This window comes from Lutjanus erythropterus, chromosome 4 (assembly GCF_056507025.1).
Source record: "Lutjanus erythropterus isolate fLutEry1 chromosome 4, fLutEry1.hap2, whole genome shotgun sequence".
Classification (NCBI taxonomy): domain Eukaryota; kingdom Metazoa; phylum Chordata; class Actinopteri; order Lutjaniformes; family Lutjanidae; genus Lutjanus; species Lutjanus erythropterus.
Genome location: NC_139320.1, coordinates 39,374,473 through 39,392,049, shown reverse-complemented (window position 1 = coordinate 39,392,049; position 17,577 = coordinate 39,374,473). Strand labels below are relative to the sequence as shown.

The 17,577-nt window shown below is 40.5% G+C and overlaps 1 protein-coding gene across 1 annotated transcript in view; it reads right to left on the bottom strand.

Annotated features, from left to right (window-relative positions):
• Positions 1-310: 310 nt before the first annotated feature.
• Positions 311-17,577, bottom strand: part of rtn4rl1b (reticulon 4 receptor-like 1b) — a 230,099-nt gene continuing 212,832 nt past the window's right edge. The window contains exons 2-3 of the mRNA XM_084717936.1: positions 4,930-5,381; positions 311-3,164 (exon numbers count right to left, since the gene is read on the bottom strand). Coding sequence (XP_084574062.1) covers positions 2,271-3,164; positions 4,930-5,381 — 1,346 coding nt within the window. The 3' untranslated portion in view covers positions 311-2,270. The remainder of the gene's footprint in view (positions 3,165-4,929; positions 5,382-17,577) is intronic.

Genomic DNA, 17,577 nt, shown 5'->3' with positions numbered 1-17,577 from the left:
CGGGCATCTCATCCCTAAGTTGAGTATCACAGTTGTATACTGTACATAAATCCTAGATGCATACAGGAGGGGTGCATCTGTAAATCGGAAGCAGTTAGTTTAGCCAGCAGGGTCTGATCAGGGGAGACAAACTGCAAACCAGAACAAAGACAGACGGGGAAACAGGAAGGGAAAAAGCTATTTTTGCTGACAAAATCAATTTCTCATTTACATGAATTAAAAGGACAGAAAAGAGGGAAACCTTTTACTTCCTCCCAAAAAGGTTATAAAACCTTCAACTGCAGCAATAAACAGACTCAGACTACAACGGTAGACATAAGAAGATATAGATTTTAATATCTTTATAAACATTTTTGTACGGTTGTTTTCTGATGATAACTTACTGAACAATTGAATTATGGCAAAGAAAGAAGATGAATAGGCATACAGTAGAACGAGAAAGGGGGAGGTGAGGAGTTGTGTGCATCGAGAAATAAAAGGTTCTAAAAATATAACATGAAAAATACGTAAATAAACAAATCACCAGAAAATCAAAAATTGAAAGACTCCTCCTGACAGGAGGAGCGGAAAACCCTGTTATCATCATCAATGTCACTGATATTGTTTTTCTCATAGTAATACAGTAAATGATTAATATCAGCACTGCAAGAAGTCCTGTTGTCTCCTTTGTCACAGTTCACATCATTGATACAAACACCATCTTATCAATAGATTTAAGGGAGGCACAAAAGCTCCAGAAGTACAGCGAGACGTCCCCTAATTGTCCATCTGTCAATCTGCATTGTACTGCGTCGCCTTGTTACTTCAGAAGCAGTTGTCTTGGTCTTGGATCCCCACATCCACGAACAATCACATCAGTTAATTCAGAGGCGTAATTCTCTCTGCATGATCCCTGTTTTGCCATGCTCCACTCAAAATGTTTTTCTTTTTCTTTTTTTTTTTTTTTTTATCTTTTATTGATCACGAGTCAAGGTACACACATTTTTTTCTCAAGTCTTGTTCTTGTATTCCTTTGAAGTTAAGTGATAAAGAAAAAAAATGTGTTCCTCACATTCCCAATGAGGCATGGTCACCCTCGCCGAGGAGGCTTCAGTTCAGCACATCCTCACTGGGAAACTGAGAAAAACCCCGTCTGACCCTCGACCTCTAAGGCTCCTGTCGGCCCTGCAGCAGGGATCCTGTCTCTAGGTCCATTTTTGTGTCTTAGAAAAATCAAATGAACAACATCTGACACAAGATATAGACAGACTCTTCAATATTCACAGCTTGATCTCCCAGAGACACACATTGTTTTTCCAAGCAAATGAAAATAGCGCATGGCAGTCCTCGTCATCTTGAAACAATTAGCAGCTTAATATTCAGTTGCACAGAGGGAGAGACATGGCATAAATGAAGATGGAAGCCAAGGTGTTTGTAGCGATGTAATACCAATGAGGAATGCTGCTAGATAGGCAGAAAGGTTGGTACAGAACCTTAAAAAAGCCAGCATCCTGTAGAGAGTATTATGACAGGGTTCCAGCTAACTGGCTCCTCCATTTTTAGTTTTAAAATATCTGTGGCTGTAGATTTCCATTTTGTTGTGAGAATGGCACATTCCTACGTCTGATACTGACTGATAATTTATTGCCATGCTTACTCTTGACCTTTTATGAGTATGCTTACACCCAATTGTTTGGATCTGTTGTTAGCAAAGGATGCAACAGAAAAACACATTTGGCAGAAGGGATGAGCAAGATAGAACTGCCGCCGGAGGCTTTACATGGTCGTCGACTTTCATCAAACTGTGAACTGAAAATTAAAGCTGGATGGAGCACTTCAGTCCTAGCTTATCTGTCTTAGAGCTAATTAGCTAGCAAGTTTCACCTTGTTTGCTCTTTTAGCTCTGCGTCTTTTTCTCTATTTTCACCAAATTTTGGTTATCTGAGCTCCAGTTAAGTGAAAAACAGAAGTTTAATAAAAAATATACCAAGACATATGAAGATGAGCTAATACTGGCATAAGTGGCAGTGCAAGCTTGGTCTGCATTAACATTTTTATCATTCTCTGACTCTCAGTCCCTCCGATTCTTGTGCTGCAAGTCTTGTTGTAGATGTTTGATGCTTTGATGCCTGTTTCAGTCTGAACAGTAAAGCTCCCTACACAACATTTACACATATAATCACACTCACACACACATACATAAAAGACACACAGGCCTTGTAGTGCAGGAGCAAGAGAGGGTCTGAGGGCTGTGTTTTTTTGTGATTAGCATTTGCCAAACCCTCTGAAGGTCAGCGGAGGATGTAGTCAATATTTGTTGTTATCAAGGCCACAAAGAGGGCACAGACATGTAGTAAGGGCTGGGATAAGGTTGCCCTATTGTTGGCTTGCTGAACCCCACTAGGGGGGCGAACAGTGGTCCGGGGAGTGCACTTGTGCTTCCTCCGTGTGACGGTGCCGTCTGGAGATGTGTGGTCATGTTTCCCCCCCTCTGTGAAATCTGGGGAGGAATCCTCCTTGTCTGTCATGACCTCCTTTGAGTGGTGAACCTCATTGTCACCCTTCCCCTTGCTCGACCTGTTACGAGGCTTTGTGCAGTTCCGAGAACGTCCGGGCCTCGAGGGGTGCACTATGTGGGTCTGCCCTCCAGAGCCCACCGCTACACCGCGATTCATGGACGGATTCACTGTGCCAGATAAATTGTTAGTCTGGGCTCTGGACTCCGAGTTCGGTACAGTCGGTGCACAGTTGGGGAAATTCTCCTTTCGCAGCTCCTTGAGATCTTTCCCGATCATATCAGCCGGTGACTGGCAACCCACTGAAGATGTCGAACCTCGGAAACGTTTCAACCATTCCCAAAGCGACAGGGCCTTGCAGTCACATGACCAGGGGTTGTCATTGAGGCGCAGGTATTCCAAGGCGGGCAGCGTGTCCAGGCACTGTCCGGACAGCTGTATCAGGGAGTTGTTGAACAGGTAGAGGGTGGTGAGACGTTTGAGGTCATGGAAAGCCAGGCGGTCGACCCACTCGATCTGGTTTTGGTGCAGAAGCAGTCGGTCCAAGGCTCGAAGCCCTCTGAAGGTGTTCTGATTGATGCTCCACAGACGGTTTCCATGCAGGAACAGGTGGCTCAGGTTGTGGAGGTCCATGAATGTGTCATCCTGCAGGAACTTCAGATGATTATCCTGAAGGGATACAGAGAACACACAACATTATTGCGCTGTATTAATGTAACATTAACTTGTGTCTACATGCCATGAATGTAATGTTCAACTACAAGACTAAATAATCCTAAAATACACTGTCCATCTGACCTAGTGCATCTGCTGTTGCCTTCAGCAAACTAGGCTTTTGTTATTATTTTTGCAAAACTAGCAAGTGATACTAAATGGATAATCATAACATCAAACCATCTGAGAAGTAATATGGGGAAAATTTGGGGATTTGATGGATTTGATGAAAAATTGTAGATAAACCTTAGGTTGTTTGCTGATCTTGCCAGCTTGTCATTCAAATGAGGCAGCAGAGACACTGCAAATAAACAGAAAGTTTACTCTGCAACATAGTTTTAGAGAAGGCTATGTGGGTAGTATTTGAATTAAAGTGTTTCCAAGTGGTGCCACTGTTGCAAAGATAACCGTCAAGGTTGTCTGCCAGAAAGCCTGTCCTGGTTGGGTTTATGGGGGGGACAAAAATCATGTTTTGGGTTAAAATAGCAAGATCTCTGTCAGAAAGCCATGAATGCTAACTTCTTACAGGTGCAAAACCAGATCACTTTCCATTTCCTCAGAGTCTAGCTTTGTGGAGAAATGATCCACACCACTTTGGAAATGAGAGAGGAGAAAAGTGGATGTCAACTCAAGAGGTAAACTGAAAGCTATTCTAATGATGTGCATTGCATTGTAATAACATGGCCTGGGTAACATCATTGCTTTGCAGAAACGAGTAACTACAGCAGGGGATGGCATCAGAGGAGCAACATCATAAGGTAAGATAAAATCAGGAGAAAAAACATGAATTACTCACTAATTTAGTCTATAGTGGAGAAATCATTTCATTAGGAAAAATTGTGGCAGACACTTACAGGGAACCAATCTAGATGTGCATGGTGCCGTTATTGGTGTTGTGTTGGATTCAGTATACTAGGCTATTAATGCTATTTTTGCAAAATGTAGAAAACTAGTATTTTAGTAAGTATTTTCAATTTGATAGAAATATTGTGCATAAAGATAAGGTTTGCTGATGAGCTGATGCAAAGGAGGCACTGCAATTAAACACAACATTGTGACAACACCTGTACACAACACAGGAGCTGCTGGAAGAAGATGGCCTTCAGGGTTCTCTACCAGAAAACCCTTCTTTGTTAGGTTTAATTAAAAAAACAAAACAAAAAAACATGGTTTAGAATAGCAAGATTTTCTGCCAGAAAGTCCTGAAGGCTAACTTCTCTCATGTGCAGCACTTCCTCAGAGTCTAGCTCTGTGGAGAAATGATCAGCACCACTTTCAAAATAAGATAGAAGAAAGAAGCTGTTCACTGAGGAGATTGAAAGCTGTTGAAATGATGTACATCGTATAGTAATAACATAGTTATTATGAGCAATGTTATTGCTTCCCATTAACAAGTAACTATAGCAGACTTTGACATCAGGGTACAGAAGTGAGTAACAGAAGAAAAGAAAAGTGTGCATTTGTTCATTAATTTAACCTAGAATAATGACACAATTTTCCTGAGAGAACTTTTGTGCCTGCTGTGCCACCAGGCACAAAAGTGAGACTTATACCAGTCAAAACGCCAAAGGTCTAATTATTTTACAGCCATCACACCATGCAATTAATATTTATTCCATAATGATACGTTTAAGCAAAAGAAAAAAAAAAGATTATTTTAAGTGTCAGCCCTAATCTCACAGGGGTCTTGGTGGTAAAATGAACCAGGATAAGACTGTACCTGCAAGTAGAGATACTGCAGGTTTCTGAGGCCTTGAAAGATGTTATTAGGAAGTGAACTCAGCCCACAACGGTACAGGTGTAGCGCATTGAGCCGAGTCAGCCCGTGAAAGGTGTCCTCAGCCAAGGAACGCAGGTGGCGGTTGTCTCCCAGATCCAGCTCCTCAAGCAGCGTGAAGCCGTGAAAGGTGGAGGGCTCGATGTACGTGATGTTGTTGGAGTAGATCCAGAGGGTGACCGTTTCTGGGCTGAAGTGACCCCGAAGTAAGCGATGGATCTTATTGTTCTGTAAGAAGATGCGCTCGCTGTCAGGAGGGATGCCTTCGGGGACTGACAGGAAGTTGTGGGCTTGGCAGGAGACGGTGCTGGGTGCAGTGTAGCAGATACAGTGACGGGGGCAGGACCAGGAAAACTCGAGTCCACAGAGAACCAGCAGGAACTCCAGCCCACAGCCTGCAGTGAGCAGACACACACACACACATGCGCACAAGAGGAAGGTTGAGAAAGAAAGGGGATTACAGACATAAATCACACACACATACACACAGACACAGACAGGAGAGAAAAAGGAAAATAAATTAAGTGTAGAGTTCATTTTAACTTCATATTCAGACATAGTGCCTTCTAGTCTAGTTCAAAACTTGAAAAGAAAAAAATGTGAATAAGCTAGAACTAAGAAAAGGAGATGACTGGTTTCTCTGTTATATATTCAACCATAGATGAACAATATGGCGGGTGCTTTTGGAAAACAGGAAAGAAGAAAAAAAAAAAACAGGGTAAACAGGAAAGATATCCAGACACTCAAATATGAATAGTAACAACAAGGGAGGCAAAGCTAAAAAGCCTTTATTGTTGTGGATAAATCATTTAAAATGCCAACATGTTTCAACCACTGCAGGTCTTAGTCAGAACTATAAACAGACAAAACCAGGTGTAGCCACACATCTGAGAGGCTATCACATGACCCAGAAGAAATAATTTTCATATATAAGAGAATATCTCAAGTCTATTTCTTCATTGAGATCAGGGTACGTGAAAGCCTCCAGATAATGGATCCAAAAAGCTTCCCTTTGGTTAAGTTTTTGTCTTCCCCTGACCAAAGGTTTAATGTTTTTTCTGACCTCACTGCTAATGTGGAACTCATTTAAGTGTTTAGCCATGGGGTAATTAAAATTCCTTATTCTGATGGCATGCTTATGCTTGATGAGGTGATCCTTTAGGCATATTGTAGTACAATCTGTGGGGAACAAGCCTTCCTCACATGGACAAGAAAAATGTTATATGACAGAGTGGTGTTACAATTAATGAAATCACCTTGTTTACAATATCTGTTTGTGTTAACATCAGTAAAATGTTTAGTTTGTAACACATTATCACAGAGGGAACAATGCTGGATGGTTTGGTCAGCCAAGTACTTTTTTTGGCTTTTGAAAGGCTGAAAGGCTAAAACTTAAAAACTCTACAGTGACTAGTGGCTCATATCAAGCTAATACTAGCATGCTAACATGCTCACCATCATAGTTTAGCATGTTAGCAAGACAACATTTGATCAAATGCTGCCGTGCATTGCACTAAACTCAAACAAAGTACAGCTGAGGTGGATGAGAATGCTTTTAGGTTTTCAGGTGTTCAGAAAATGTCAAAGAAAAGGTAAGTCAGAGGATCACCAAAGTTGTTTGACTTTATCAACTAGGGACCTTGGATATCTGTACTGAATTCCATGTGTATCAGTCTAACAATTGTCAATGGTTAGTCAAGTCTGAGGTCTTGGAGTTCATGGTGTTGATCAAAAATTTATGTCAATTTTTTATCAGCTAGTCTTAGGGAGTTTTTTCACAGTGTTTCTCAAACTTTTTCCACCATGTACCACCACAGAAAACACTGAGCTCTCTAAGTACCACCGAACTCTTTTGTGCTGAACGATGCTAGCAGGTTTAGTGAACATATTAAAAATATAATAAATAATATTTCTCACATTCCTTCAAGTACCACTAGAGGGAGCGTGCAAACCATCAGTGGTACATGTGCCACAGTTTAAGACTGTAGGTCTTATCACATACAGCAGCACAGCATGGTTTGGTAACCTTTCTGTGCAGCTGAGGTCCAAACTGGTCCAGACTGCATGGAAGATTATAGAGGTCAAACAGCATTTGTCCTCGCAGAAGTTACTAACCCATCCCATGTACTACACTCTTAGTACTAGCTACTGTCCTCTGGTAGGAGCTTCACAGCCCCACATAGCAAAATAAATAAATTCAAAAATTTGTTCATCTGTGTGTCAATGAAACCTTTAATAATGGTAGATGAGAAATAAACTCTGCGGTCATTGTTTTTTATATATATATATACAGTGGATTCTTAGGAAACAAGGACTTCCTTTATTTGCATTACTATTGCTGATGTGTGCTTTTTACTGTCAACATAGGTGTTAAGGTTAGAACTTTTGTATCTATGTTTTGCATATAGGATGTTGTCTTTTATTGTTGCAACAAAGGTGAAAAGCCCCTGAGAAATTTCCCCATCTGTGGGATGATAAAGGTAATCTTGAATTATGAAATGCCAACCCCATGACCATGAATGTCTTGACAAAGTTTCATGACATTCGATTCAATAGTTGTTGAGATTTTGCAGTCAGGACTGACCAAACATTCAACAAACCAACCAGCTAATCAATCAACCAACCGACCCAACTCAACCGAATGACTGACTGACCGACCAACCAACCAACCTACCAACAACCAGCCATTATTTCAAAGTGCTTTAACCCCTAATTGAATGAGACAACAATAAAATTGGCAAATCAACCACATAACTGACAGACATTGCCATACAGCACTGCTTGTGTGACTAAAAGTGACACTATGGCATGTACTGAAGTCATAGTAAACGAGTTAGAAAAAAAAGAACACTGAGCAGAATCCAAAAGGGATTAAGTCAGAAAATTTATATTCTGATTTTGTTCCAAAAGGCACCATGTGCTGCTCAGCCCAGATCCATTTTGTGTTTTGTTTTCCACAAAGCAGTGATATTGTCTCTCTGATGGGTTCGACTTGTGCCACAGCGCTAGCTTGCCACACATATGGACCTTATCTGTCACAGTTTACTGACCGAATCCACTGAGTGTGTTTAGGCCCACAATGAGGAGTCTATCGAAGAGAGCAAACAATAACACCTGCTCCAGTGAGTCACAAGACATCTCAGTGAAGCTGATTGGATCCCTGGTGCAACACTCTTGTCTGATTCGACACATATGCGGCTATTTCAGAAATTACCCATTCCAATATTCTGCTACCTTAGGGAGATGTGCTATTAAGAGTCCAATCCCTTCCCTGAGTCCGTTGGCACTACTTTGCAGAGAGCGGAGGCTGTGATCAGTCTTTTTGTGTTGTTAAATGGGGCATGGAATGCTTATTTAAACTCGTAGTAAGCTGCTCTGAGGCGCTTTCTGATCGGTGACATGATTCCCTAGATCCTTCAGACGGGAGATGTGACTTATCCACAGTCTCATCGAAAATGAGCACAACTCACAGCCCATCGTGAAAGTTCCATCTGACAACCTCTGGCTGTCTTCTACTCAATTTATTATTCACAGCATAGCAGAGGCCTGATTCACTGCCTCTAATCGATATGCTTCTGTTGCCTTTTAACTCACCCTGTAATCCTGGGTCTTTTTATGCTGGAGATTCAGGAGCTGCAGAATTACTCTCCACCAAGAGACAGGCGTATTTATCTAATGTATTTTCTTGCCAAACTGTGGCTAAGCTGTGACATTCAGCGTCTGACTCCACTGACCTTTAACAGTAATTCTCTGTGTCTAGTTGCAGAGCTGGAGCATAGGGCCATGTGTCACCTGAACAGGAGTGTGTGCTCTCCTGGGCACGGATCTAATCCTATTTGTTAAGCCCTGCCACTGGGCAACAATGGAAATGCATGCATCCTCCTCAACCAGAAATGTGCCCACTAAATGAGCTGATTCTTCACGGTTGAACACTGTCAAAATAGTTGAATGTGAGTGTGTGTTCATCTGTGCTGGAATTCATGTGAATATGTTACGTTGGAGAGCACAGGGGTGCTACAACAGGTTGGCTTTATTTATTTTACATTTTTCATTTTTAAGGAGAAAACATGTAAGACCTGAGCCTTAACAAATGAGTACTGCAATCCAGATAGTGATGTGATGCCACAAAGGGTATATTAAATAGGTCAATGTAATTTATTATAAAAATGACTGTGATATGTCATCAGAGATTAAGGAAACATGCAAGTTGAAGTACTTGCTTCTCCAAATTTTTAAATTAATGCCAAATGTTTGCTGAATGACTTACTGTCTGTTTATGAGTTGTAAGAAATCAGTAATAATATTTTAGAAGTAGTACATGTGTATAACAGTTAAATTGAGCAATATGTTAATGGAGTCTGGCAGGCAATGGCACTGGCAACCACTAAACTCCAACTGTGTGCATGTGTATTTTCAGAGCAGGGGGCTTTTGTATTAAGCATAAGGGGCTTTACAGCTTTACATTGGCAGACAACTGACAGTTGTGAACAGCTGATCAACTTGCAGTGTAGGACTCATTGTTGCTCGTTATCAATTTGCAATATTGCACCCATCTTGTGCTCCTGCAGCCTGCCTGCACTTCTTTGCGTTTGTGGAGGAGGGGGCAGGGGGAAACAACTCGTTTCAACCATAAATTGCATATTAAAAAGGGATTCAACCTATTTAATATGCAGTCTATGGCTCCAGCACACTATTTGGACTGTAGTACTCAATTTTGGATGTCACATTTTCCTACTTAATATATGATCTATGATTGAGTGCATTGCTGCTGTCACCAAAGAGTAGCACAATCTTATATTTGGACAATATCAAGCAACGACAATGAAAGTCCTATACTTTAAGTTCAATTGGTCAATTGTCTATCAATGTGAAGCTCAGTTTGCTACCCCGAAAACAAACCCCACTGCTCCATAAATACACACTCTGGAGTTGACTCTCTGTCTGCCACTCTCCATTAACATATTGCTCAATTTAACCATAATAAAATCTACTTTTTCTAAAAGATTATTAATGATTTCTTATGACTCATAAACAGACACTTACTCATTTGGTGAACATTAATTTTAACTCTAATAAACATGAAGTGGGCAAACAAAAACAGTTGTTCTGGTCCAGAACAGAAATTTCAAAGGAAAACATGCTGACTGTAACGTTCTTGTCAAAAAAGGTGTTGCACGTTTCCTTAATCTCTTATGGCATATCATGGTCATTTTAAGATTTAGTACAGTAAATATATTACATATTTCTCCATTAACGTCATAAACAAACAATCATGACATGAATCCTTTAGTACTATTGGCATTATCCAGATTTGTCACACCATCAAGGCCAAACAAGAAATCTCTTCCTCTGCAGCTGTTTTTATCTCAATCTTTCATGCCATTTCCACAAAGATGTATCAAGCATGGCACCTATTGACTGAGTAAATTGGAGAAAACGTTCTGCATTACTCTTGGGAAATGTTTGCTTTATTTATCAGACAAATAAGCAAGACGAGATGCGGTAAATTCATCCAGCCGCTCTTTCAGAAACATTTGCATTAAGCAGCAGCGACCAGGTACTTGAGATGCAGCTTTCTAGTCATTTCGTATTTGTTCACATTTTATTGTACCATTGACCCTCGCAGAGGAAGCGTTCTTTTGAAGAGCACACAAAAATACAACAAATTTAATCTGCCTTTGCTTTTAAATTTGCTCTGAGATGAAATGATACCTGTTTCAATCACCTGCCTTCATCCAGGAGATTCCATTATTCATACAACTGATCCTTCTGTTGCTCCAGTAATTATATTTTTTGAGGCCTTAAACTATTTCCATTAACACTTTACTTCATGCATGTCAATGGAATTAGGTAGCAGATTTATAACAGGGAAATGATCAGAGCGGGCAAGAGACAGACAGTGATAAGTGTGATACACAGGGAGAGAAGAGCGAGGGAATGAGAATGTAGATGCTGCAGAGATAGTGAGACAATTTGAATCAGTGATCTGCTAATCACGTTGGACACAAGGATGCGCCTCCTCTCCTCTCACTCTCCTCAGCTTGTCAGGACAAAGTAATAGATTCTTCATCCTGCTTAATCTGTCCCTCTAAAATGGCTGTTTTTACTGCTTTGCCAAATACCTCTATTTGCAGAGAGAAACACAGTAGATTCAAGCTGTAATATCTTCCTCCTCTACTTTCCTATGAACAAAATCCTTTAACTTCATCCCTGATGAGGCTTTAGAGGATGTGAATTTATGATGCGAATGCTCTTCAGATGCTCAAAGTATCTCTTACGCTCTCTTCTGCATGCAGATTCAGTGACGGGGGAGAGGCGTGCACGGTGTTTCTTGTTTTCAGCCACACTGAGGCCATGTATGCTCTCTTTTGAAGCTGCTATAAAACACACTTCCACGTGAGACTTTTAACACCTGCTGGCTCACTGATCTCTGCGCCCCATGCATTTTAAGAACAGATGCAAAGGTATATTCACATCACAATGTCACATAAATACTGTATGTGATCTACTACATGTATATATCAAAAACAGTAATTAATGCTACAACTAAGGCATTTCAGTGATTATGATATCTGAGTTATTGTTGTATGTTCATGTCTTCATTGGTAAGTCTGTGCGGCAAAAAGGGACAAGTAAAGGACAAAGTTCTCAGGTATTCTGTTGAAGTGTTGTAATCATGACTAACTAAGCATTACTTCTTCATGATTTCAACATGTTTGTGTGTCTTTGTGTCTTTCAAATAAAATCAGCTCTTCTGTGTATTTAGGCTGAGTAAATACAAACATTCATTAGATTAGAATTTTGGACTCCGTTTCAATTACCAATTACCAGGTTAGGAAAAGAATATGTGTATCATGGATGCATAAGCAACAAATGGTTACTACATGGGATTTACAATTGACCCTTCCTAAGTTCTGGCCCTTTTGGAATCTCGTCAACTTTCTCCTGTTTCCTGTACATTGATATGCCATGTTCCACGCTCATCTATGTTGAAAAGAAAACCTGATTTTGAAGATGGTTTGAAGATATTGCTAGAGAAACTGTAAAAACGACATATAATCACAGCCTAAGTTAGCCGATGTGAGCAAGACACTAGCTAACCAACATCAGTTATTAGGTAACTAGTTTTGAAAATGTTAGCTAACTAGCTAGCAAATCTGCATTGATAATTAGTTATGTAATTAGGTAGCATTTTGCTAAGATTAGCAGACTTAAGATGCACTTTTGACAAAAACATCTTTTTTCTTCAAAATGTGATTTTCTTTTCAACACAAACAAGCCAGCACATAGCATGTACAGGTTGACCAATGCACTGACAATATGTTTCTTCCCAGGATAATGAAGGCATGTCCTATCTTACTCTGCTACTTTTTGGCTTAACCTGATATTCTTACCCTAACCAATCACAGCGCTCATGCCTAATCCTACCCATAACACGCTCAACCTGAATGACTCAAACCAAAAAAAGCAACAAACGGTAGCCAGTCACAGTCAGAGTAGGGCAGGTCATGACTTCAACATCCTGGGGAAAAAAAAAAGTTGCACTGGGTAAAAAAGGTTACTGAACTAAAAGGGGGGCGGAGCTTAGGAAGGGTCAATTATGTCACCATTATGTTATTTATCGGCGTGAAAGCCTGACAGGTTGCCACTCTATTTGAAGGTCCACAAACAAAGCAGACATGAACATCAGTAATAACTCAGAAATTATGATAATTGATAATTGTGGCATTAATTTTTGTATATTCCTGATAGTTTCTTAAGTGCTGCATGAATGGATTCCTACTTTTTCATGTCTGAATCCATGTTCATTCATTTACCCTTACTTTAAAGTTACTATTTTCTTTATGTATTGTCATGCTTATCACTATGAGGTTTCAGTTACAATCTCTCATATATAATAATACCTTGATGTATGAGATGGTGTCAGGCTAACATGACACATTAACACACTCACATACATGAGACATACATTGTCAAGCATTAACATGTGTGTCAGGTCTGGGAATAAATAAAGCAGATCGTGTCAGTGTGACAGGCATAAAAGGCTGAATGACGCTTGTTTACAGAGCATCGAATAGTGTGACTGGTTTTCAGCACAGAGGGAAAAAAAACACGAATTGTGTGGGAATGCTGTCCTTAAATGAAAATGTAAGAAATTAATGTGTGTCATAACTGCATTGTGCGCTCACACAATGAGCCATTCAGCTCAAATTGTATTATATAAATAGCTTTGGACACAACGGAGCACATATATGCCAATAGTGCCTATTGGAATTTGGCAGAATAAAGGAGAGGCTCTGAAAGAGAGATAATGTGTTTTTGGAAAGGAAGAGACATAGCTATTTCTGGTTGGAGCCCGGGCTGTGTTTTAACACTCACGTCACAATTCTTTCACCTCCAAGTCTCTCTCTGTCACCCCCTTTTTCCTCCCCGCTGACTGCTGATGACAGATGCTATTGATAGCTCCTCACAGGCAGGATCACGTTTGACCCTGTGACCTCATCATCACCAAGTTCCCTTTTTTTCTTTGGGGGTGTCGAAACGGAAATAGATAAATAAATGAATAAAACACAATGGCTCGGGTCCCCTGACAGACTGGGAAGTGACTGTGTGGAATATCAGTGAGGCATAGTTCACACTAGATTTGCCCTCATGAATAACACATCTCTGCTAATAGGAGGGAAATGGTCCGTCTGTAGAGCTGCGTGACTCTGCCCATCATTAGACTGGACAAACTCAATTTCCTGTGTCTCTCCCAAGACCCTGATAAGCGCCCCAGTGTTTTCGCTCCTGCTATTGGCTGTTTCTAAATAATGCCTCGATTCACTACACACTCAAAAGGTGTTCACAGTCGTGTTCGTGCACACAGTGTTATTAATGTTAAAGCAATATTTAGTCTATCAGCTCGTTTTCATTCCCGGGTCGTCAAACATGCCACGTTTTGACACACCCCTCTGCATCTCATACAGATGCACAAGCGGGGGCGTTATGGGGGATGAACCCAAGTAAACTCAGTTTGTCCGCCTCTTAAAATGAGACTGAGAGTTTACTCGTCTATTTTTAGATCAGCCATAAATGAGGGATGACAAGGTGGGTAAACTACTCTGCACATAATGTAGGAGCTGCACCAGGCTTTCAAGTAATGTCACTGTAAAGCCATCCATGTCAGGTGATGTCGTATAAAGTTTAGTTTATTAGTTTATTTGACAGGGACAGCACATATTAATAACATTTCTGAAAATATGCCTGACTTAGCCAGAAAGGAAATAGCTGAAAGCAAGAGTAAAAGCACTGAAAAATACAATCAAGGATAAAAAGTGCTGAAAAAATAAAATACGCAGATACAAACAAAGCCTGCACTACATGGACAAGAGAGACAGTCAGACAACCATTAACAAATCAACAAATAGCATGACAGTCCGCATACGGAGGCAGTGGGGTGGAAGGACGGGTCAAACAAACACAAAAGTTTCCTGTCCTGTATGAAACCAAAAGTCAACGTTATCTAAAGTTTTAAGCAAGGCCTGCATAACATTATGTGCATCACTTGACTTATGTAACGTAAGGTGCTTATTTTAACCCGAACCGTTAACTTTTCCTAACCTTAACCAAGCAGTGGGTGTAGTCCTGTTTGTCTTGAATTTCTTAGTATAAGGTGTGATATTTTCAATGTTTGATTTGGAAGTAATCCAAAAGTATTCAGATAATATGATTTGTTTTTGCAATACATTAGATTATATTACTAATTACAAATTGCCATGTAATTTTTATTCAGTAATTGACTTTTCAAAGAAATCTGACCCAGCAATTGCCATGAAAACATTTTGATTTGTATTTAAGCCACACCTCCTCAAAATAAAGAAAAAAGAATAAATCTTGACTGAAAATGGGTCCGGGTGGAAATTAATTGTAGAAATAGAACGAGAGGTTTTAGCCATTTTGTTTTCTTGATAAATTTGAGCTTGTGTGCATAATGGAAGGAGGATTAAGTTGCTCTGAAGTGCTGATTAAAAAAATGAGAAAGCTACTAACAAAAAGAAAAGCTCTGCTGTGTTTAACATCCTTTATATGTTATGTTTATGGTGGGGATACACACACCGCAACGTACACTTCCGGTTCTGTCCCAGGTGGCAGCCTGCCAGAGATATTAACTTTTCAATACCATGCTCAATATTGCTTTCAATATCATGTGCAAACTTACTTTTTATTACTTTTCAAAATCAGTCATCATTTTTCTATTTTACTTTATTTTAGTTCGCTCATTTTACTCCATTCATCCATCCATTGTTCGTAACCGCTTATCCTGATGGGTCACAGGGGGGCGGAGCCTGTCCCAGCGGACACTGGATGAGAGGCGGGATACTCCCTGGACAAGTCACCAGTTCATCACAGGGCTGACACTAACCATTCACACTCACATTCACACCTACAGGTAATTTAGAGTTTCCAATTAACCTGTTATGCTGCATGTCTTTGGACTGTGGGAGGAAGCCGGAGCACCCAGAGAGAACCGACCCGAGAAGAACCTCCACACAGAATGTTCCTGCCCCAGCCACAAACTCCCCAACCCCCCAGCTGGCTGGGGGATTTGAACTCACAAACTTCTTGCTGTGATTTGCAAACACTGCTCCACTGTGCTGCCCACTTCTTTTACCATTACTTTTCATTGTTATTTTTTGTTGTGGGCGGGACGGTGGTGCAGTGGTTAGCACTACCGCCTCACAGCAAGAAGGTCCTGAGTTCGATCCCCGGCTTGCCGCGGCGGGGCCTTTCTGTGCGGAGTTTGCATGTTCTCCCCGTGTCTGTGTGGGTTCTCTCCGGGTTCCTCCCACAGTCCAAAGACATGCATGCTAGGTTAATCGGTGACTCTAAATTGCCCGTAGGTGTGAATGTGAGTGTGAGTGGTTGTCTGTCTCTATGTGTCAGCCCTGCAATGAACTGGTGACTTGTCCAGGGTGAACCCCGCCTCTCACCCAATGTCAGCTGGGATAGACTCCAGCAGCCTGCAACCCTTACGGAATAAGTGGTTACAGAAAATGAATGAATGAATTTTTTGTTGTTACTTATCTTACCTTAAAGTGTCTTTTATGGACTTGGACAGAATCAGACAATACTGACTGAATGCTTAATTTAATATTTTATTTAATCATACCAAATTCTATAAGGAACAACATCTATACATGATAAGTTTCAGATACATTAATAATTCATTTTCTGTTTATATTAGTAGTTTATGTAAGCCTTGATTTCACAGCGAGCTGAACAGAGCTCTGAATAGAAAATCAGTTCTGCCATTTCCAGTATGGGTCAATGATTGCATATTTATTTTAATTAACAGCGTTGGAACACGAGCAAAAATCCAAGTATTTATTCTTATAGGACAAAGAAACAGCAATAACGGCACACTACTGATATTTTCACTCAAGCTGTTTCTCATTATCATTTTTAAAGAATGTCTCTGTTGACTTGTTAAAAACACTGATTGCTGCCATTATTTTCCGACTGAACAACAAACTCACACATGAACACTCCTGCCAACAGCTGCGACCGGCAACACTTCTGCCCGGGAATATTTGTTTTTTATTTTTCACAGCCTACTGCTGCAGAATGTTATAGATTTTGTCTCATTTGCCATTCCCCGGCTCCACTGCAGGCAATATTGCCTCATAAGGTTGCCTGACTATTCTTCTAGTGAATGAAAGGAAAATGGGGGGAGAGAACAATGACAATACTGAGATCTCAGAGAAATGCAGCAGAATGGAACTATTTCAGAAATATATCACGTCGCTGCCACCGCCGCCGTGATATTCTTCTGGTGCAGAGGCATCAACAACCTGGGAGATTGCTTACAAGTGCATGAGTGTTTGTGTGTTTCTGTTTGTACTGGAGCTGCATCATAACTGGTCGCATCTCTTATCTCATGCTCACACACTACAAATAAATTGGGTCACGCACAGCTGATAGTGTAATTAGGATCATACAATGAATTCACTATTAAAGGTTCAGTTCACCCTATAATCGAAAATACATATTTTTTCCTCTGTCCTGTAGTGCTATTTATCTCATCTAAGATAGCTTTTGTGTGAGATGAAGAGTTTCTGAGATATGGACCATCGTGATGTCTGCGTTCTCTCCGATATATTGGGACTAAATGGCGCTCGGCCTGTGGTGCGCAAAGCTCCAAAAAATCCATGTGAAAAACTCAACAGTGGTGTCTCTTTACAGAAATCATGACCCCGTTTCTCAAAACCAATGCACAGACCTTGCTGTGAGCAGTTTCACCTCGCATTCTACTGCTCAAAGAAGAAAAGCACATTGCTGCAACCCCCCCCGTGTCACCCTGTCTGGGTTTATTCCACAATAATGACCTGCTCATTGTACATTATCTCTTACATATTTAAACGATGGATATCTCCAAAACTCAGCAACTCACACCAGAACAGTCTAGATGGATGAAAAGCAGTACAAATAAGATGAAAAATATGTATTTTTGATTTTCAGTTGAACTCTCCCCTCAAGGATATCTCACAAATAATGAGGTTTTTTGTAAGATCCTTGTCTGAGTTTCCAAAAACGCCTCTCTGTCTGTTT